This window comes from Haliaeetus albicilla, chromosome 8 (assembly GCF_947461875.1).
Source record: "Haliaeetus albicilla chromosome 8, bHalAlb1.1, whole genome shotgun sequence".
Lineage (NCBI taxonomy): Eukaryota > Metazoa > Chordata > Aves > Accipitriformes > Accipitridae > Haliaeetus > Haliaeetus albicilla.
In genome coordinates this window covers 37,699,465-37,720,414 of record NC_091490.1, presented here as the reverse complement: position 1 = coordinate 37,720,414, position 20,950 = coordinate 37,699,465, and the positions used below count along the sequence as shown (strand labels likewise).

The window sequence follows — 20,950 nt, the reverse complement described above, 5'->3', positions numbered from 1 at the left end:
CAAGCCAGCTGCGGCCCACACAGAAGCCGTGTCGTCCGTCCCCCCCCCAGGCCCTGGCCCCACACGGGTGTCGCCGTCCCTCCCCACCCGGGACACGGCCCCGCACGGGGATCCCTGCCCGCCCACAGAGACGTCCCCCCACCCGGGCGGTCCCCGAGCGGCTGCCCCTGTCCCTGTGCCCCCCTTCCTCTCCCCGGGGAGACGCGGATGAAGGGGCGGGGGTCGTCAGTCAACAGCGGGGGCCGCCGGCGAAGGGTGTCCCGCGGCGGCCCGCGCTCACCGCCTGCGGCCGGTCGAACCTGGCGCGGCGCAGGGTGTCGGGGGCGGGCCGGGCGGGGGGCGGCAGCGCCCGACACAGCGCTCCCACAGCGCCCGGCAGCGCCCGGCCCGGCTGCCGCTCCTGCCGCCTCATCGCGCTTCTTCTCCGCCGCCGCCGCTTCCCGCCCTCTGCCGGCGGGCGGCGGGCGCATGCGCAGTGCGGCGGGGAGCCCCTCTCTCTCTCTCTGCCCCTCCGCACCCTTCCGCTGAGCCCGCCCGCGGCGGCGCCCCCTGGCCGCCGGGAGGGAGCACTGCAGCGCCGGTCCCTGCGCCGCGTGGGGGCGACACGCGTGGGGCGCTGCCTCAGAGCTGCGTGTGGGGCGCCGGCCGGCCGGGCCACCCCACAGAGCCTTTCTCCCCGGTTTCGGGCAAAACGCCGCTTAGGCCTTTCTAAACTGACGACTCCGCTGCCGCCAGAGCGAGGAATCGCTTCTCGGCCGATGGGAGAACGCGCGGGTTTGGCAGCAGGGGATCGATCGGCTCCGATCCCCGGCTTCCCGCCTTCCTCTCAGCTCAGCGGGGTCCCCAGGCCTATAAACCCTTAACTGAAGCAATCCCGAAGATTAATCCTTGCGGGGGGGTGTCGCGAGGGAGAAACGCTTCTGCCGTTTGGGAGCTAGCCTGAGTCACGGAGAGAAAAAGTCCACCTCTCGGCTGGGGTTGACATGGCCAAAACCCGGCCCTGAGATGGATTCCCACTGCCGGCAGTACAGTGGGACCACAGCCGGAGTGTGCCAGGGAGACTGGTCGGCTCCCCCAGCACGGCAGGGATCCCCCTGTACATAAGACATGCCCGAAACCTCCACCGATGGTTTCTTGGCCAATTACCCGGTTCATAACCCATTTAATGTGCTATCTGTGGATCCAGCATGATGCTTTTCCCTTTTTCTTTCCAACTTCTGAACACCATGAAACAACACGTGAAATTACTTCCAGCTACGGAACGGCCTCTCGCAGCCAAACGGCTGCTCACAACGAGGAGAGAAATCGCACCGGTCCAACGAGACCTTCGGCAAAGCCCCACTTGGTAACGTGAACTGCATTTGCACTCTTCCCCTCTGGTTGCTGTCTCTCCTGCCTCCCACCCCTGTGCTGGGGAGCACGGCCCTTTCCGACGCCGAGCACTAGTGATCTCCCAGCCCCACGGATCCTGGCTGCTGCTCCAGCCAGCCCTGAAAGGACCCCTGGGTGTGAGTTATCCAGGCTTAAGGATTTTTAAGATATCTTCTCTAGCAGCTGTTGTCTCACATCCTCCTTCTTTCCTAATGGCCTGGAAAGCATTTTTCCTTATCCCTCATCCAGCTCTAGCTCAGCAATCTCTATCCGCTTCTTTGCTCTCCTTCCTAACAGGTTTGGCATCTCCATACGGTTCCTTGCCTTTGGTTCCCAACAGCCCATAAAGTCCTTTTTTATTGCCCAGAGCTTTATCAGACCTGGATAATCCTCTGCTGTCTTTGGCATCCTTCTTGGCTTTTCATACCTTGCTGCTATCGGGCGCTGTCTGGTCCCTCCATGACACATCGCTTGTCTGTTTTCCCGTCCCTGCTGCAGTCTCCAGGCAGGAGGACCTTCAGCTGGAGCCAATTTCCTGTGTTTTCTTGACCACTCCATAAACCCTGCTCAAAGCCATCCCTGTCCCCACACACATTCCTCTGTCTAGGCCTTTCCTCCCCAGGGCAGCTGCCTGCTTTACCGCTGCCGAGACAAGGGCTCTCCAGCAGCACCGTGCACGCACCAGTGGGTAGTCCTGCCCATCACCCCCGCTCTAGGCTTCTGTCCCCCGGCCAAGGTGCCAGACCTCAGCCAGGGAGCATCATCACCTGGCATGGAAGCAGCAGCTGGGATGCACACCATCCCAGCACATCGAGACCCCCCGTGCCACCTCTCCATTCCACTGGCCGGACCAGCCCCATGGCACCCCAGAGCCCGGCTGGCCGCCCTCCCGGCCGGCATCCCCTGGTCCCCGGCCCCGCGGCTCCGCCGGCATGCAACCCCGTGGGCGCAGCTGACACAAGACGCCTGGCGCTGCGGAGGGTTGGCGCCCGGCCACGGGCAAGTCGGACGCCAGGCAGCAAATCCCAGCCTCTCCGGCGCGGCACGGCGCGGCGGGGGCTCAGTCCCGGCATGTGAGGCCCCACTTATCTGCTCTGCCGGCTGCCTGGGCGGTTTTCCCAGGGTGGGAGAAGCCGATGGGAAGGCGATGGTTTCCTGCCGCAGAGATGGACCTTGTGCTGTGGACAGACAAAGGAGGTGATGGTGTGATGGACCTGGCACGCTGTCCCAGCAGGGATGGCGATGCCACCCCACGGGAGCAGAGCCCCTGCCCTGCTGCATCCCAGCCACCATCACCTCCCCTGTCTGGACCCCCAGCCCCATGGGGACTGACAGATGCAAATGAGTAATGACTGGCTGACATCAGCACACCACTCTGATGTCAGAGCGTGCATCTGTGAGGTCGCAGGAGCCCAGCGGAAGCCTCCAAGAGCTTGGCTCAACCTGCCTGGCTGCTCCTCCAGGCCCCCCAGCTCTGCCCGGGCACCAAGGCAGTTTCGGGAAGTGCCAAGCTGCGGGTTGCCCCAGCAGCGAGCGTGGCGGTGGGGACCACAATGGGAAGAGAAAGTCCGGGCGGGTGCTGAGAGGCCAGGGATGCTCCTCCTGGGGAGAGCTCACTGGACTTCACCCTCTCTCAGTTCCTAGGGCTCACGTGATATCGCGCAGCCGCCCGTTTTCGGCGCGATGTGTCAGCTGGGGTCATTTCCGTCCCGGGTGACTCAGGCGGGACTGAGGGTGCCTGTTTATGCCTGTGCCATGGCAACCCATCACCACAGACGGCCCCACTGTTTGAGGCCGTTGCCAGAGATGATGACCGCATCCCATTGCCTCATGCAGATTGTATGTGATAACGGCAATCTCTGCTCGCTCCAGCAGCAGCACAGCTTCCTGATGCCACCTCAGCCCAGCCCTGCCAAGGGGAAGGTTTGAGCTCTCCTCCTGGGAAAACAACCCCTTTGTGCTTTTTTTCTTTTTTTCTTTTTTTTTTTTTTTAATGCTTTTATCCCTGTAAAGGTGCAGGCAGGAGCCAGCCTGTCTCTCGGCCAGGCCCCAGAGTCGTGCATCGGTGCTTCCCACGCTCCTCGGCCAGCTCGGGGCAGCCAGAGCTCCTCTCCGCACGCCTCTCCTCCCCGCAGCAGCAGTGGCTGCTGAGCAGACATCAGAGCAGAGAGCAGCTGCTCTCCCTGCCTGTGCAAGGGAGGCTTTGGGTGGTCGTAGCATTTCACACCCCGAGCAGATCAGGCAGGCTGCGCTGTTTCCTATTGCAAATGTTTCCAGTTCCTTCCCAAAGGCCTCATGGCTCTTTTGTACATGCACTCTCTCCCTCGCTGGGACGCCAGGTTAATCCAAGCAGGAAAAGGCACAGTCTGGCAGCAGGGTGAACATCATGCCAGCAGGAAGGAGCAGAGTAGCACAGGGGCTGTCAACACAGAGCGCCTGCGTAGCAGGACAGGCCTGCGGCGATGCTCGGCCCCACACCACCTGGGGAAGGCTCAGGGATCACAGCTCCCGCTGGGCATGGAGCAGCCCCAGCATCTGATGATGATGAATCACTTCTGTGCTCGTATCTCCATCAGCCGAGCAGCCCTTCCTGGATGGGGAGAGGATGGTGCCTTCCAGAACAGCCACCCTGGGATCTCTGCTGTCGTAGTCCAGCCATCAGCACACTCAGAGCAGCCACGTCAGGTTGCAAGTAGGCATCTCCTTGTCAGAGAGCAATGAGCTGCCGCCTGGCACCCTCCTCACTGGTGGCTGCAAGGGGTGCTGATATTACTGGCATGGCTAGCACACATTTAACACACTGAGTTGCATCACGTAACAGTTACAGATCACTGGGTCCCCAAGAGGGACCGTAAAGGCTACACAAATACTTCAGTGCAGGTTTTCCTGGACACAGTGAATTATTCAAGGTCAGCTCCCAGCAGTTGGATGCTTAAGATAGGCGTTGGCGTTTCGGCCCTCTGATGCAGGGTCTGCACTTTCAGTATGATAAGTGAATTGGGAAGGATTAGAAAAAAAAGATCTGACATCTTGCAATTCTCTGTTCTCAGGAGTTTCACCCTTTCCTTTTTACTTAAATAGCCAAGTTGTTGACGTTCCTCTGCACTGAGGGAAACTCCCTCTGCCCTCTCCCTGTCTGGGTCTTTAACCCAAGACTCACCAAAGAAAGACAGAGGCTTTGGTGTGAAGCTCTTACACCTTGAAAATAACACAAGAGGCGTGACAGTAAAATGCAGCTCTAGTGCCTGATGCCAACTTTTCTTCTCGGGCTCCTTGCTGGGGAAAGCCACCCTGGACCTGGCAAGTGTTGCCAGGGCTCTTTGCACCCAGCTCCTCTCCAACACTGGATCGTCAGCACTGGGGACGGGGTGATGGTGGAACAGCCTGTCCTCCCCTCTCTTTGCTCCCTGATTAGACCTCAGTCTCCAGTACCATGATTCATGGTCTCAACCGCTTCTCATTTTGTCCCTGGCCATCTCCCTTACCCAGACCCCCTCTGCCTTCAGTATCTTCAGCTGCTTCAGTATTTGCTGGGGATGTTGTTCCCCATCAGGAATGAGGTTTGACCCCCTCTTTGCCACCTCTGCAAAGCTGTTTCCGCTGGTGGGATGGGGCTTCCCCAACCCGCTGCTTTGCAGAGCTGGGCCAGGAAGTCTCAGCTCACCACACAAGCTTGCAGAGCTCTTGCTGCCTGACATCAGCTGCACAGTCCCTCTTACCGTTGCCTGGATAAGAAGGCAGATTTCTGAGGTGTTAGAAGATGGGCAGACACTTTCTCGACCTAAAAGATATGAGAGCTCTTTGAGCTTAACACAAATCAGCCTTAAAAATATCTGAAGTGGTGGTCAGCTGGGTGCCACCCAGTTACAGACCAGCTTCGTCCCCTTGAGCCCCACAAAGTAAAGAGCAGGAATCCCTGCAGCCACAGCCCTGTGCCACGGTTCCCTGCCCTGCCTGCGCCCTGCCTGTCCCTGAAGAGGACACAGCTTTATTTGCAGAAACACACTGGCAGGGAAATAAACCGCTGGCCACCCCACGGCAGGTGCCTGACCTCACCTGCGCAGCAAGGGCTGCTGTGCCCCCAAGGGGCTGGAGCCTGGAGAGATGAGACGTAAAATCACTGCTCCAGAGATGTCGCATCAGTGTCACCATCTGAGCTGGCTGGGGAGGGTCAGTGGCCCCACCAGTGTCTCAGTAAGGCAGCACTGAACCAGACCCCCTGGCTCCCCAGCATATGTTAGCCCAGATGTGAGCTGCAGCTGGCTCCTGCAACCATGCTGGCAGGACACAGCCCTGTCCCCAGGCTGCTTCATTCGCTAAGGACAGCCCTAGGGAGTGATGCTGAGGGCAGCACCCTGCTGTAAGGCTTCCAACATGAGCCGTCCCCCTTGTCACCTGCGGGCTCAGGGACACATCTGTTCCCTGCTTTGGATTAAGGTCTGTCCCATCTGTGCTGGAAGGAAGACACAGGGCCAGGCGACCCACACCAATCCCTCCTGCCCGCACGCTGCCTTCACTGGGGGCTGAAGCAACACCCCCACCTCCTACAGATCAGCTAAAGGAACCCCCAGCCCCCCTTCTGCCTCCCTCTCCTTTTTTCTTCTGTACAGAAAGCCGCAGAGCCAGGGTGCGGAACAACAGCAGTTTAGTTTCTGAACCCGTCCTGTTTCCTGTCCCTTGCCAAAACCTCTTCTGCTTCCCTACCCAGGGTGTTGGGGCTCGCCCACACCCAGCTGCCAGAGGAATGGGTGATGTTGTTTGCTTTTTTTGTCACAGTGATATAGTGTTTATAGCAACCATCACCTTGTAATCCACAAAGTTCACTGATCTCAGCCCAAGCTTCCGAAATAATGGCAGAGGAAGCACAGCTCCTTCCGGAGTCAGCAACGGTGGTGTTTCAGGTCACCAAAGCACAGGACCTTCGTGCTGGGCATCACCAGGCTGGAGATCACCCAACACCTTTTGCTGTCCCAGATGGGCACCTTGGGGCTCCATGCCCTGACTCCACCTGTGATGGCAGCGATATCCCTGTGGCTGCTGGCTGGTGACCTGGTGGGATATGGGAGCTGCCAGCCACCTCCCAAGGGTCTCCTCTCTGCCTTAAGACTGGTGGGAGCAGCTGGTGGGGCACACTGAGCCAGCATCCCTTGGCTGCTCCCCCCCAAAAGCTGGGATTTGCCCTGAGCATCCTGCTCTCTCCATCTCCTCTGTTGCAGGAGTAGCACAGCCAGGGCATCGCTGCACTGGGAGGGAAGGGACCATCTCTGCCCATCCCCAGGTCCTGCTGGGGCTCAGAGCCGAGAGCACCACAGACAAGTTGCGCTGGAAGCCACACTGCTGCCTGTCTGCGCAGATCATGCTCCAGGCCACACAGATTTACCATTAAATGGAGAAAAGATTGTGTCTGCTGACAGCCCACCTCCCTGGCGCGCTGGCCGCTGCTGAGCCTCACTGCGCATCAGAGGGGAGAGCCTGGCTCGGGCACGGATTTCCTATCCAAATGCAATACAGCTGTTTCTGCTTCCTCTCCAAAGACCGAAGCGAGTTTTAAAAAAATCAATTTATCGTGTGTTTTCTTTGACCAAGGCTCCTTGAGGATGTGACCTGCTCCTGAACTGCCCAACCTCATGGCATCAAGGCTGGAGCAGGCAGAGAGCTTGACTCGTACAAACAAGCACAGCACTTGGAGAGGAGTATCCTGACAGCTATCTGGGGCTAAACGCCATCTCAGTGGGAGTGCCTATTACAGGGCAGGTGGAGAAATAGGATGCTCGGAGCTATTTGGGATCAATACCCAAGGGCTTGTCCCCAGAGCTTGCTTGAGGGACCCCCAGTTTTTAAACCCCACCACGTGCAGCACAGAGTGAGGCAGCTGCGGGATCAGGCTTAGCTTCTTTGCAGGTTTCCTGAGGCTGCGCAGACCTTGCACAGTTCCTGCATCCCTCCATGCACCCAGGGTGGGGAGAGCTGTCCCCAGCCACCACACCTACACCGCAAATCACAAATCAGTGGCAGGGACCGAAGCAAACAGCAACCCCAGGCAGCACACTGCAAACAGCAACGTGCTGCCTGCTGCCCCAGCTGCGGCCGCTGCCCACAGAAAGGGCTTTCAGCTGGAGGGCTGGATCACCCCAGTCTTTCCCCAGGCAGCACTTATTTTTCCATACCTCTCACTGGTTCCCTGCTCACCCCTTCTAGCCTGGCCCCTTGCTCCTGGAATTGGCCGCTCCTGAAATGTTTTGGTGCAGGTCCCTGTTGGGAAAGACCAGGAGCCCAATTCATGGGTCCCTTTCCCAGCTGGACTCACTTACACAAGCCCAGAGGATGAGGAGGCTTGTGTTTGCCATTATTTTTGATGCTGAGGGTAAACACTATCTCACTGGCACACTCAAGGCTGCCGAGATTATATCACTAGGTTGCTTTGAAGCCCCATTCACAGAGGAAAGCCACATCCCAGTGCCCCAGGGGTGGGCTGGGTGCCAGCGGTGGTACAGAGCAGGACCATGTCTCACTGACCAGGAGCTGTGGGTGCTGGCACCCCCGGAAGGCTGCCGGCAAGGCCAGCGGTGGGAATGGGAGGGCAAGGGGGGCCTACAAGCCCTGGCTGGCTGGGAGACGTGGTAGTGGCTGAACAGCAATAGCCAGGGTTTGCCTTTGACACAGATGCCCGTGTTTGTTGTGCTAACTGGGTGGGAGGCAAGGCAGTGCCCGCTGGTCAAGTTTGTCCCACCGAAGCACACCTAGTGGGTGCAGAGCCTTTTGGCATCAAGCACACGGGAAGTTTTAAAATGCTTATCAGATCAGGCTGCTTTTGACACCAAAGATTTTGACATTGGACATGTACCTCTGACCCCTGAGGGTTTTGGCCAAGTCCCAGGAAGGCTGGTGTGACAGTAAGATGCAGAGCAGTTCTAAGGAAATGCATGCATAAAACGTAGACAAAAATATCCCAGTGTGTTTTGAAGTATCTCTGAATATGTAAATGGGGTGGTTCAGGTTAGGGAAAGACATGGTTAAGAAACCATTTTAGAAACATCCCTCAAGTCGACATCTTTTACATCTGTCAGTGCTGTTCTTCCAGCGGGGCAAAGAGGTTGAAATACAAAAGAGCAAAGTGCTTGCGAGCCAACTCTTGCTTTGTAATACTGCACCTTTGCTTTCCCTACCAAGGGAGGCTGGCTCTGCCTTGCCCATAACCTCTGCCTTATTTGGCCTTTTCGTATGGCTGCTCAGAGCGAAAGCAGCAAACACGAGGTTTTCCTGATGTGGCAGTCAGCCGCTTCCCAGCAAGACACCTCTCTGCCCCATTCGAGGGCTGCAAAGTGCCATCTCAGATCCAGGAGCAAATAGCCAGGGGCTGCCCATGGGCATGGCTTTCCAGCAGGCACTGCCAGGGGCTGGGACATGGCCAGGAAGATTTTGAGTGCCACAGAGACCTCGGGTCAGCAGTCTCAGACCCTTGTCCAGCAGCACTGCGTGCCTCTGCTTTAATCCTGTGACAGCCGCAAGCAACAAGAGGTGGCTCACAGCAGGAGCCACCACGCTCTAGGCTTCTGCAAATGTCACGACACGGACCCAGTGAGGCCGTGGGTGAGGTAAGACCTTCCCCCTGAGCCCAGGGAAACCCCAACCCTGGACAAGCACCGGCACGACACCCACCACCCCTTCCCTTGGGGCACGCTCGGCCCCAGTGCCCACAGCACCCGGGGGCTGCTCTCACCCCCGAGGACTCAGGCAGCCCCTGGGGTGGGCAGCCAAAGGCAGGACCCCACTCACGCCGGGAGCAAAAGCACACGGAGCCGTCACATGGCGTGGGGCTCAATCCAGAGGCCACGTGAGGTCCTGAAACGAGCGGCAAGCACTTTGCAAGCAAGTCCCGCGGGACCCCTGTTACAGAGAGTACAGCTGCTACATGGGGGAAGCATCTTTCGGTCTGGGTTTATTAAAGACTGAAAATACAACTGTGGGCTCAGCCACGAGAGCTGGCTGCCAGAAGCAGAGCTGGGTTTTAGCTGGAAGGGTGCGGTCTCCTCTCCAGGCGGCCTTCAGCAATACCGGCCAAATTTCCTATCCGTCAGGGCGTCCCAACGCCCCCACCCTGGCAGCGCTCCATCTGGAGCAGAGTCCCTCTCCACACCAGCCCCAGCCTTGGTTACCTATTGCTTTTAACGTGCTAGTCTAGTACAGAGTGAATTAAAAACAAAAATGCATGTCTGTCGCAGTGCGTTTGTGCTGTCTTCGGGCCGTGCTGGGAACCCTGGCCGTCAGACCTGGAGAGGGATGGAAGAGAGGGGTGGATGAAGTAAGGCTGGGCTGGAAGCAGAGACATCCCAGGGACAACGGTGCTCCAGGACAGAGCCCGTCTTTGCCGACAGGCCACAAAACAAAAGCCTTTGGCGTCCGCTGCCGGAGCTAAGCGGGTGCTGACGGTCGCTTGGGGCTGGTGGAGAGGAGGAGCTGGCACCCAGCAGGTTGCTCCCGAGCACCGGCACGAGGGTTGGGAGTCACAGCCACCCGGAGGGATGCCGCGGTGCGCCTGCCTTCCCCGCTTCCCTGGGGGGGGACAGCCCCAGCCAGCCCATGGAGCTGGAGGCAGGAGGGGAGCTCCAAGGGGAGGCACCAACCTGAGGTTTACTTGAACGTGTGGCTCTCAGCTCCTCCCCGGCCGAACCCTGGAAGAGAGACAGAGCAGGGTGAGCATTGTCAGGGACAGTGAGTGCACTGAGGGATGCACCTCACTGAGAAATGGGAGCCCCGAGCCCCCTTCCTCTCCCTCCCATTACCCCAGCCGCAGCAGCCCTACCTTTGGGCCCAAACAAGGCAGCATAGCAGGGGTGGTTGCAGTACGGTTTGCCATCGTGCTGCAGGGAGAGAGAAAGAGCATCAGCCCTGACCACCCTTCAGCTCCATCTCTCCCCATCCCACAGGGACCTCTTGGGCAGCAAACCTCACCTCTGCATGGCCTCCAGATGTCAGGGTCTTGTTACACTTCTCGCATCTCAAGCAGGGCCGGTGCCAGTCCTTCCCCAGAGAAGTCACCTTCTCAGCTGCCATGGAGAGGAGATGGATTAGTTAAGGCACCGAACAAGTGGAACAAGTCAGTTTTGGCAGGTTGGCCTCCCTGTCATCAACCCTAGGAAGGACATTTTGGGGCATTTTCTCAAGTCTATTTGGGACAGAGAGCACCGTGTTTCAAACCCAAGTGCTCGCTGTGCGCACACATCACCATGCACCTCCAGGTACCTGGATCCAAAACAGATCTCTGGACCATGCCCAGAGTGAACATCGCTGCATCCATGCGGATGGACTGCCTTCCATCCAACTTCCAAAGATTTGGGGATCTCCCCCCTTCTGACATCAGCCTGCAAGGGGATGAATTTCTCCCCAGCCAGCTGGAGCCCAAGCAATCACTAGAGTTGGCAGGGGCAAAGGGGGGATGCTGGCGAGGACCAGGGAGTCAAAGCCATCATCATGCCCTGCCAACACAAATCAGTCCCCTCCAGCCGCCAGCACTCTGGCCACAGCTCCAATTCTGCACGCACCACGGCAAACCAGATTGGGGCTGAAGCTTGGCTGAGTTTCAGGCGGCTGTGGGGGGAACAACATGCTGTTTGCTGGAGTCAGGACATGTTTACAGAGAGAGGGGGGAACACAGGGTGGCTTTTAGTTGCAGCACAGCGGGGGAGGAGGGTATTTTCTGCAGACACATGTGCTCTTCATATTGGCAGCTGCACTCCTGGGGATTTAAGTGATAAAGCAGAGCTTTCCACAGGAACCCCGCCAGAGCCAGGTCTGAGTACTCTCCCCATGCCTGCAAAAGGAGGTCGAGCAATGGGACTGAGCCACTGCTGGCAGCGCGTGCCCCGGGGGGGCCTCGGCAGCTCGCAGTGCCTCTTCTTTGGAGTCCAAATATGCCCACAACAGCTTACGCAAGGAGTGAGCCGGCGGCTACAGAGGTGGCAGCGGGGGCAGCACCCAAATGTCACGAGGCAGCCCCGCTGCCATCCCCCAGTGGCACAAAGAGCCTCCTGTGCCCGCAGCCTGGCGGGGGCCACAGCGTCCTCCCCCGGGGCAGCTCCAGGATCCCAAGCCTGGCCTCCGGTGGGACCCTCCCATCACAGGGTTTCTGGAAAGAGCTCAGCCTCGCCACCTCTTACACAAACATTTGCACCAGCGCTTGGGCAGGAGCTCTGCCAAGCCTTGCTGCAGCAGGGCCCCCCTGGCTCTCAGCCACACAGGTGAGATTTCCCCAGAAAGCTGGTGGTGGCCCTGCAAACCCTATCATCCCCATGATCCCTCTTGGCATCATCTCCTCCTCACCCCCACACTCTACAAACAGGATTTGGCCAAAAGCAGCCCGAGGCACGCCTGAGCAGGACCACCAGGCTCTGAGAGCCCAGGGTGCCCTGGAGCAGGGCTTGCTCTGCCTCAGTACTTCTTATCTCCAGAGACAGAAATCAAGCAGCAAGCTCTGTCCTCCAGCAGCTTTTCAACCTTCCTCAGCTTCTGCATCAACAGAGATGGTTTCATAAGAGCAGCCTGATAAGCACAGGGCCAAACCCCTCCTTGGTCAAACGGCTCCGTCCCGGCGCCTCCACGGCCACACCTGCGAGCACGGCGAACCCAGCTCACCCCGACTGGGATCAAAGCAGGTCCGCAGGGACACAGGAAAGGCAGACAATGACACCAGCCCCTTGGTAGCTCCTACTATCAAGCCACATGGGTAAATGAGGTACCCCAGGACCCTTGGCTGCAGTGGGGAGCCACGAACTGTATTGTGCCAAAACCCCAGCTCATAGCCCAGCTGCAAGCAGTGAGTTCAAGTTTAGGCAGAGATGTTCCCCAATCACCAGAGCCACATCCCCAGCCAGCAGCCCTCCAGACAGCAGCTGTGCCAGCCCCAGCACACCTCCCCAGCGTGGGCATCACTAAAACAGACATGGCTGTTTGGCAGGGAGAGCAGCCCCTGTGTTTGAGCCTCCGATTTCTTGGGCAGAGCAGAAGTAGAAGTTGGGGCACATACGCAAGCAGAGCAGAAATAAGGCAGCGAGCGCAGAAGTCAGTGACGGCACTCGGGCCTCAGATCCCTCACCCGTAGTAAATTAAAAAGTGGGGAGTGCGTGTAAGCTGCTCCCACCAAACCCCCTCAACATCAGCCAAACCAGGGAAGAGGGGAGGTCTGGCAGCTGGAACCTGCCTGCTCCAGCAGCTGCTGCCAGCTGAGTGAGAGGCTCAAACCCCCCCAAATATCCTTGGGCAGAACAGCAGGACCACGGCACCAGAAGAGGCAGGAACCTGAAGCTTCAGCACCCCGGCTCAGAGAGAGGACATCTGCCTAAAGCCGAGCAGCAGACAGCAGCCCAACAAAGTTTGTGGCTAGCCTGCAACGGCGGCTTAAAAATAACATCTCAGGGCTGTCATCTTGCTGTGCTGAACCACACAGGACAACATGTGGGCAACCCGCTGACCCAGGAACGTGCCCCAGGGCAGGATTTTCCCTTGGGAAGGTGCTTGCTTGCCCACCCAGGCTATCAGAGCAGCAGGTTGCACCAGCCAGGCCTTTGGGCTCCAAACTGGCAGGGGCGATGCTGGGAAGGAAATAGGGCTGAGCTCCCATGCCGTGCCGTGGCCCCGTCTGCAGGCCGGCGGTACCCACCGCAAGCCCGCATCCTGCAGCAAGACACCTCCTTGGGGTGGATTTATAGGGCCACCCACCCAGGGAACCCCGGGGACCCACAGCGCAGGGCTGCGCAACTTTGGGGCGCCCTAAGAATTTGCATCGCTGGGGCACGCAACGTAGGGGCACCCAGGACCAGCGGCGCTGGGGTGCACAGGGACCTGTAAGCACCGGGGTGCCCCGGGGACCTGAAATTCGGCAGGGTGCAGCACCGGGGCACCCCGGCTTAAGGAGCCCGACAGCTCTGCGGTCCCCGCAGGCTGGGGGTGGCCGGGGTGGGAGCGGGAAGCCCTTACCGAAGTAGACCTCCTTCTGGCAGCGGGGGCACTTGGGCATGGTGTCGGCTCGGCTCGGCTCGGCTCGCCGCTCGCACCGGCTGTGGGATGCTCCGCGCCGGCCCCGCCGGAGTCACTGCCCCACCGCCCCGCCCCGCCCCGCCCCGCCCCGCCCCGCCCAGATGTGCGGCCCCGCCCGCAGCTGGAGGCAGCCGCCCGGGGCACAGCCCTGCCGGGGCTCCCAGGACGGGGCCTTGCACCCTTCGCATCCCGCAGGCCTTGCAGCCCTACACCCCCTGCACCCCACAGCCCTTTCGCCCTTTGCCTCCTGCAGCCCCTACACCGGTTGCACCCTTGCACCCCTACATCGACTGTGCCCCCCCCTCCCCGCACGCCCCCCACTCTGCTGCCCGGCCCCCTCTGCACCCCTAATCGCTGCACCCTGGCTCCCTGCCCGCGCTTCTGCTGTGCGGGTGGCCGAGAGCCCCGCTCCGAGTGAGGCTGGAGGTGCGATCGGCATCTGGCAATTCACCACGCTCCCAGATAAAGATTCATGGGGTGCTGGCCACCAGGGCTCACCCCCTCCGAGCACAGATCTGTTTCTGCCGAGGCAGCATAAAAGTCAACCCTTGGGTAGCGTCTCCCGCCTGCGGGGAAGTTTGGGGTACAAGATGAAGCGGGATGGAGCTGTAACCCCCTCTTGCAGGACCTCGGGAATGGTGTGGGTGCGGGACAGGGCTCTGCTCACCACAGAGAGCCAGCCCATCTGCATTACTGACTGTTGTCATTTTATTAGGAGCGAGGACTTGCTGTTCCTTTGAGCTTGGCTGCGAAGGAAATGAAAAGCCTATCCAAAGGTCTGTTTTGCATGAAACAATCCTCCCCAGGGCATGTTGCTGTGCTGCAAAGGTCATGAAGGCTTGTGAAACCCAGCGCCAGGACGCCTAGTGTCTGCCTTCCGAAACGCAGGGCACCCCTCGCCCTCCCGCCGGCACAAAGAGGGCCCTGTTGACACTGGAGCCCACCCGTGGGTGCAGAAGGAGAGGCGGCAAGCTGTGCCTGGAGGTGCAGTTCATGGTTCAGCTGGGATTGCTTTACGACCCAGCCTGGCTCCAGCCTCCCTTCGCAGCCAGAGCCCTTGTCCCGCTGCTGCTCCCCGCTGCTGTCCGTGGGCCTGGGCTCACCCCACCGGCCGGTAGCCCCACCGCAGGCTGGGGAGCCCCTCTGGCACGCTGCTGCAAGGCCATTGCTGGGCTCAGCAGCGTGGTCAGCAGCCGGCACTGGCAGGGACGTCGCTGGGAAGCCCGCTCCCGGCTAAGGAATGAGTCACACTGAGACAGTGTCTTACAGCATGGGAGGAGAGCCGTGTCCTGCAAGGGCTGCTGCCTCCACCCTGCCTGCTCCCTGTCCTTCCCACCCCGAGACGCCACACACATGCAAACACCATAGTTCAGCCATGCCACGTCCCCCTGCACCGAGCCGCAGCACCCCGTGAGCGCCCGGCTGCATTGCCTTGGCCAGGACCCCCTCCCTGCACCATGCAGGGTGCAGCCGGCACCCTGATGAAATGTGGGGGACAGGGCATGTCCTCCACCCTCTCTGGTGGCCCTGCTTCCCCTCCCACACGGTGCCAGGCTGCTTTGAGGCCACTGCCCGCCTAGGACAGCTGTCTTCAGCTGTGCTCCCTTTTAAGGCAGGTTTTATGCCAGCGGGCAGCTGAAAACTGGCCTCTTGCAGGTCTCCTCCAGCTGGCCCAGCCCTGCGGCCAGTCCCCACGGACCGCTCAGCCTGCAGCGGGAACACAACTGTCCCGGCCAGGGCAGCCCATGCCCCCGAGCGGCACCGCACGCCGACTGACCCGGCTGAAGCAGAGCCCAGCCGCCCCCTCCCCTCGGTTCCCCCATGCACTTACTGGAGACTGTTCACACAACAAAGTGGGCACAAAACCGGCGGCAGCTCTCACAAAGCAGGCACCACCAAGCCGCACGCTGCTTTCTGTCAGCCCTGCCCGCGTGAGGCTTTACACCCGGCAGACATCTCCCCAGCCCCCTGATTTAGCCTGGCCAGCCCTGCTGCAGAGGTGTGTACGCCTTGGGCTACCCCCAGCCTGCTTTCCAAAGGGGTGAGCCGAAGCACAGAGTCAGCGCATGGTGTGCCATGCAAACCTATGGGAATTACAGCGAGCCAGTCTCGGGGTGAAGGTTGCCGTGGGTCAGTAGCCCCAGTTTCTATGCTCCACTGTGGCTGTGCACGCATCCTGCTCATCGCCACTGCCCTGCTCTCATCTCATCCATCGGTGGGCACGCACGGCAGCAGGGCAGCACAGCAAAGCCATCTGGCAGAGGGAGGAAGGGCTGCAGGCGCTCCCGGAGCACGGCAGCACCTTGGGAGCACGCAGGATATGGCCTCTTGCTCGTTTTACAGGGAGCAAGTCCATAAACACTCCTTAATCTGGTGTGTGAAACCCATCAGCGCGTCGTAGCAGGGCAATAAACCGAGCCCTTGCCTGCCGGTGCTGGAGGGAGCTGGCTGGAAATGCTGCGGCAGCCTGACATTTGGGGTCACCGCTCCTCCTCCTGTCCAGGGTCCTCCCTGGGAGCCAAAACCACGCCATGACTGTCTGCAAGCTGTTTTGGAGCAGCAGCGAGCAGCAGCGAAGGCAGCCAGCTCGTCCCTCTGCAGTGGGATGCTGCCCACAGCACCGTGCCCACAGACACGGGCAAGGGCAGGCAGCGGGCAAGCTCTGGTGCTGGGCAGAGACGGCTCCAGGGAGCAGCAGGAGAGGGGCAGGGGTGGTGTTTTCAGCAAAGCCAGGTCCCAGCCCGAGCACCGCTTCAAAGCGAGGTTCGTAGCCCGCCAGGGAAACAACACGGCCAACACCAACAGAGAACAGCTTCCTCAGCAAACCACAGCATTATCTTATCTGGAGGCCTTGTTCCAGCTAATTTAACCATTAGAGCAGAGCACGCCTCAGCTGTGCCCTCTGTTAGGAATCTGTGGGTGAGGCTCCATCCCAGAGCATCAGGCGCCCACGCTCCCCGATGGCATAGCAACCGTCCTCGGAAAAACCTGGGCTGTCCCGTTTGTTTGTTTGGGTGGCGTTGTTATGGCCGGGGTCCCCTCCCTGCTCCCTTAGCGAGTGCCGGCAAGAGCCAGCACCAGCTCCCTAGGTCTGTCTGTGGAATACTTTGTGCAAGGTCCTCGGAGCACCCAAGGGCCCCCCAAAAGTTTCCCGAGCTCCTGGGCATGCCAGAGCTGTGGGCAGACACTGCCTGCCCAAATATTCCCCTCGAGCAACTTGGCCCCTGGCAATTAATGACTGGAAAAGTCACCGGCATTTTAGCAGGCAGGGCGGGTAACATAAGCCGATTTGGGTTTGTTTTGCTAACACAGCAAGAAAAAAACAGCTATTTCCGCGTAGCAAACCAGCCCATCTGCCAGGGCAGCAGCTCCTGGCTCTCCTCCTGCCCTCCCGTCACTGGAGTGGGGCAGGGGGTCCCACGCTTCTCACATCACAGCCCCCCCGCACGCTTGCATAGCAGGGAGATGATGCACCGGTGAAGGCACGACCCACAGGCTGGTGGCACCCAGGTCCAGCATTTTCCCAGCACTCGCACAACCGCGAGTCCTACAAAATCTGCCTCCCCAGCCATATTTCAGCCCACACTCGTGCAAGTCAAGGGCCCGCTCAGCCAAGATGATTTGTTGTAAAATATGCCCTACCCAGCTCAGCAACGGACTCTAATTTGACAAGAAAATTATAGGGTGGCTCAAAAAAAGCCCAGCAGAGGCTGGGGGGGGGAGCTGCCAGACGCATGATCCCATCAAAAGGCCCGCGAGATGCCGGCGCCGCGGCGCTGCGAAGCGGCACGGGGTACCCCACGGCGGGGGGGCTGGCATGCCCCCCCCACCCACTCGCCTTCCATCATCTCCGGATTTACACGCGGCTAATCCCATTACCGGCCGGCTGGGAAAACAACAGCACGAAGGCGGCTGTCAGGGCAAATTACACCCTAAGGAAAAACTCTGGGGTACGTCTTCATAAAGCTGACAGGCGGCCGACGGCTAGGGGTAACTGGGAACAGGACGGCAGCGGGAAAGGCAATGCGGGAGCGGGGCGCTTGGGGAAGGGGCTTGGCAAGGGCCGCCCTGGGGGATGCTGGCAGGGGAGCCCAGCACACCCACCAACATGCTGCCACCGGTGCTGTAAGACCCGGAATGGTTTGAGCCTGTGTAACACTCCCTGCCATGCCAAAACTTGTGCTCGCTGCCCTCCTGGATGCGGTGCAGAGTCTGTCCCGCTGTGGGCATGGGTGATCACACAGCTGTTTCTAGCAGAAACTGTAAAAACATTTCCAGCCCGGTTAAGGCAGCTGGCTGCCCGCAGCAGTCACTTGTCAGGTCAGCTCTCAACCTCAAGAGCCAGGGCGTGAATTATTATCACGCGGTTAATGTTACACTGTGTGAGCAAAAACAAACACGGGAGCCCCGGAGCCAGCTCCCGGCCCAGCGAGGCACTGCTGTGCGGCACAGGGATTCAGTGGGACGGGGTGAGCCCCGCTGCCGGGAAAGTGTGGGGCTGCCCATGCAGGACCACGACGGGGATGCATCTGGGATTTCCATCCATGGGACAGAAGAGCACAGTAGCCTTCACCTGCCTTTCCAACCCCTCCGAGTCCCAGCTACATGGAAAATCTCCGATTTCATCCAGGCACCGCTCCCCTTGTCTCCCTGCATACGGTCTGGCCAAAGTCTGTGGTACCATCTGCTTTTTTCTGCAAGCTTTCTATTAGCGGCAGCCCAAGGAAACCTCCTGGCTATATCCTGCCGGGGGACGGTTTGGTGCATTTTCCTGGCACGGCCCCGGCTGTTTCTGTTGTGGCTATCGAATCCAGCCAGGATCCTTGAGGAAGCAACGCCCGCTGCTTTGGGAAGCTGCCCAGCATCCATGAGGCATCGCCTCTGCCTGCCGGGGAGATGCGCATCCATACTGGGGACTGGTGGGGAGTGTGGGCACTGCTCAGGGGCTGCTCGCAGGGCACCAGTGCCGGGGACCAGTTCCAGGGACTACCTCTCCAGTCCTGCCCTGGCACGGGGCACTCGCCCAGGGGCACTCTTTGCCCTGGGCTGGGCCCTGGCTGTTGACGCCACACCTTTTATTCCTGGTTAAAAATTCACCGGAGGCGAGGGGAAGGGGAAGGGGTGCAGAGGTGTTTGCTCTCCGTCAGCACGCTGCTCAGCCTGGTCAGGTCGTGGTGGCTGCACAGGGAGGGGAGAGGGATATAGCTGCTCTGCTCTGCCTTACCCAAGCAAGACAGAGGGTCAGGACAGAGCAAGAGGAAGATTCGCAGGTTTGCACACCCGTTAGCAGCGTGCACACCTCCGTCCCACCAGCACAGGTATTCTTCCCCCAGCAAGCAGCCCCAGGGCACTCCAGGAGCCCCCCAAGCCCCCAGGGTGGTCCCCCGGCTGCTCGCCCCACCTGGAAACTGACTGGTGATATGAAGGCCGCTGCAGAGCCCAGCCTACATCCTGGGGGAAAATTCCCTCGCGGATGCTCCCAGGCAGCAACAAGCTGAGGAATCGCTGTGGGATGGAGCCAGCACCTTCCTCGCCAGCGCCATGGCCGGAGCCTGCACCAGCAGCTCCCTGTGTGACAGCCCAGTGCACCGCACTGGCAGGGGAATTTACAGCCCAAATCCTCCTCTGCTTGGTTTCATGCCGTTCCTCCTCCTTCATCCCTGCCTGCTCTCCTATACCCTCTCCAGTATTTACACCCAGTACTTTAACCTCCCCCTGGGGCCGAGCCAAAGCCCAGCCGAGCCAGGGAGAGCCACACCACTGACTTCAGGGAGTATCAGAGCTGGTTCTTGGCCCTCGTGGAAGCAAGCTGTGCTTACTGGGTCGCTTTTAATATCCCATCTTAAATCACATCTTCCAGCACTTCATCCCTTTTGGCTCCTATTTATTGACTTCCCAGCAAATGCTTTAAATCTGTCCTCCTTCGTTGTCCAGCTGTGCTGCTCCAGCCCCTGGCACGTCAGAGCCCTGCTGCCAGCCACAGCCACGCTGTCCTGCCATCTCCCTGCATTTCAGGAGCCCCTCCACACCGCAATGGTTGCATCTCCCTTTCCTGCACCGACTAGCTCAGATGTTGTAGCACAGGGCTGCCCTCATCATTCCTACCACCACCAAGTGCCCTCCTGGTTTTTTCTTTGTGCAGCCTGCCGTGCCCTTCTGGGACCAGCCTTTGTACACTCACCAGTCCCTTTTCACCAGTCAAAACAGGTTGACCACTAGTGCATCGTGGCAGCTGGTGGGATCCCTGCCCTGCGCCCAACGAGAAGTTGCAAGGCACGGCTCCCTGCTGAGCTCCGCTGGCTCCCAGGAAAGCTGGGAGCCAGCAAGGGTAATTGCCCAAGACAAGTTCACAAGGCTTGGGGGATTTCCAAGCAAAGCTGCATCCACTTTGCTCTCTGTTTTCCTCCGTACCCTGGAGAGCATGTCTGTAATCACCAGAGCCCTCCAACTTTTTAATCCCACTAGCAAGCCCGAGCTGAAAAAAAATAAAATATTTGACATCCCCAAGGGGAAGGATGTTTTCCAGTTCTCAAGTAAAGGAGCATTTTCAGCTCACATAGGCCTCCTAAAAATAAATACAAAAATGCACCAAGGATTAGAGGCCAGAGCTGCCATCTCTGCTAGAGCAAAGTGCCACTCTGCTGTGTCAGTGCCCTGGTCCCTACACCGACCTGGCAGCGCAGGGACAGCCCCGACACCTCAGCACGCACACAGATAATCCCACATGGGATCCCAAAGTCCCACTACATCCTTCAGCTTCCTGGTCTTAACACCCACCCTGTGAGTACCCGCTGTACCTGGGGGCCACCTTCTGCCACAAGGGGTGCCCAGCGCCCCCCTGCCACAGCAGGGTGGGGGGACAGTGAAGAGATGTCACCCACTTGGAGCCTGAGCAGCTGGGTTATCCCCCTTGGGGTAGCAGGAGGCTGTGATGGATGCAGGCTTCCTGGCACCCCCTTGCGTAGCAGAGCTGAATTTTTTCTATTTTTAATTTCATTGCATTCTCCCAGTAAAATTCCCAAGGGGAAAAGAAAATGTAAGCAAAAAAAGAAAGGAGGGGAAAAAAAAAAAAAGCCGGCCCCAAGCCAAAACAAAATCCTGCATTTAATGGCTGCCGCCTGGGAGCGGGCAGCAGCCAGGATGCTGTACCTGCCCCATATCCCTTCACACGCAGAACTAACCCAGGGACCAGCCATAGGGGCATCCCCTCTCATCCCTGCCACCCCAAACTGCCTCCCTCTCTGTCTCATAACCACCAGTCCCAGCAGCCCTGCATCAGCTCCTTCCCATCGCACCCTGGCCACGCTCTCGGTCTCAGGTGATGCCCCAGGTGTGCCAGGCTCCCCCCCTGCAGCAAGCATTCTGCCCAAAGATGCTGGGGAGGGAACCTGCCGCTTGGCCCCCCATTGAGGGGCCAGGGCCAGTGCTTACGGCAAGGATGCTGTTAGGGCTGCCAGGCCAGGCTGGGTGCACAGCCTGGGGCCAGGTAGGTGCTGGGGAGAGCGATACCCCCAGTAAGCTGCAGGCAGGGCGGTAAGGAGGAAAA

At 59.6% G+C, this 20,950-nt stretch overlaps 2 protein-coding genes across 5 annotated transcripts in view; both read right to left on the bottom strand.

Annotated features, from left to right (window-relative positions):
- TEDC1 (tubulin epsilon and delta complex 1) overlaps positions 1 to 449 on the bottom strand; it is a 77,098-nt gene extending 76,649 nt beyond the window's left edge. For all 4 annotated transcript variants that reach the window (XM_069789907.1, XM_069789909.1, XM_069789910.1 and 1 more), the window contains exon 1: positions 281 to 449. In XM_069789907.1, the coding sequence (XP_069646008.1) occupies positions 281 to 412 (132 nt within the window). In that variant the 5' untranslated portion in view covers positions 413 to 449. The remainder of the gene's footprint in view (positions 1 to 280) is intronic.
- An 8,840-nt stretch (positions 450 to 9,289) lies between these two features.
- Positions 9,290 to 13,494, bottom strand: CRIP1 (cysteine rich protein 1). The gene is made up of 5 exons (XM_069789905.1): positions 13,345 to 13,494; positions 10,324 to 10,418; positions 10,175 to 10,232; positions 9,996 to 10,043; positions 9,290 to 9,641 (listed from the first exon to the last, which is right to left on the bottom strand). Exons 1-4 carry the CDS (start codon positions 13,382 to 13,384, stop codon positions 10,003 to 10,005), a joined length of 234 nt encoding a protein of 77 aa, XP_069646006.1. The 5' UTR covers positions 13,385 to 13,494; the 3' UTR covers positions 9,290 to 9,641; positions 9,996 to 10,002.
- Between the last annotated feature and the right edge of the window lie 7,456 nt (positions 13,495 to 20,950).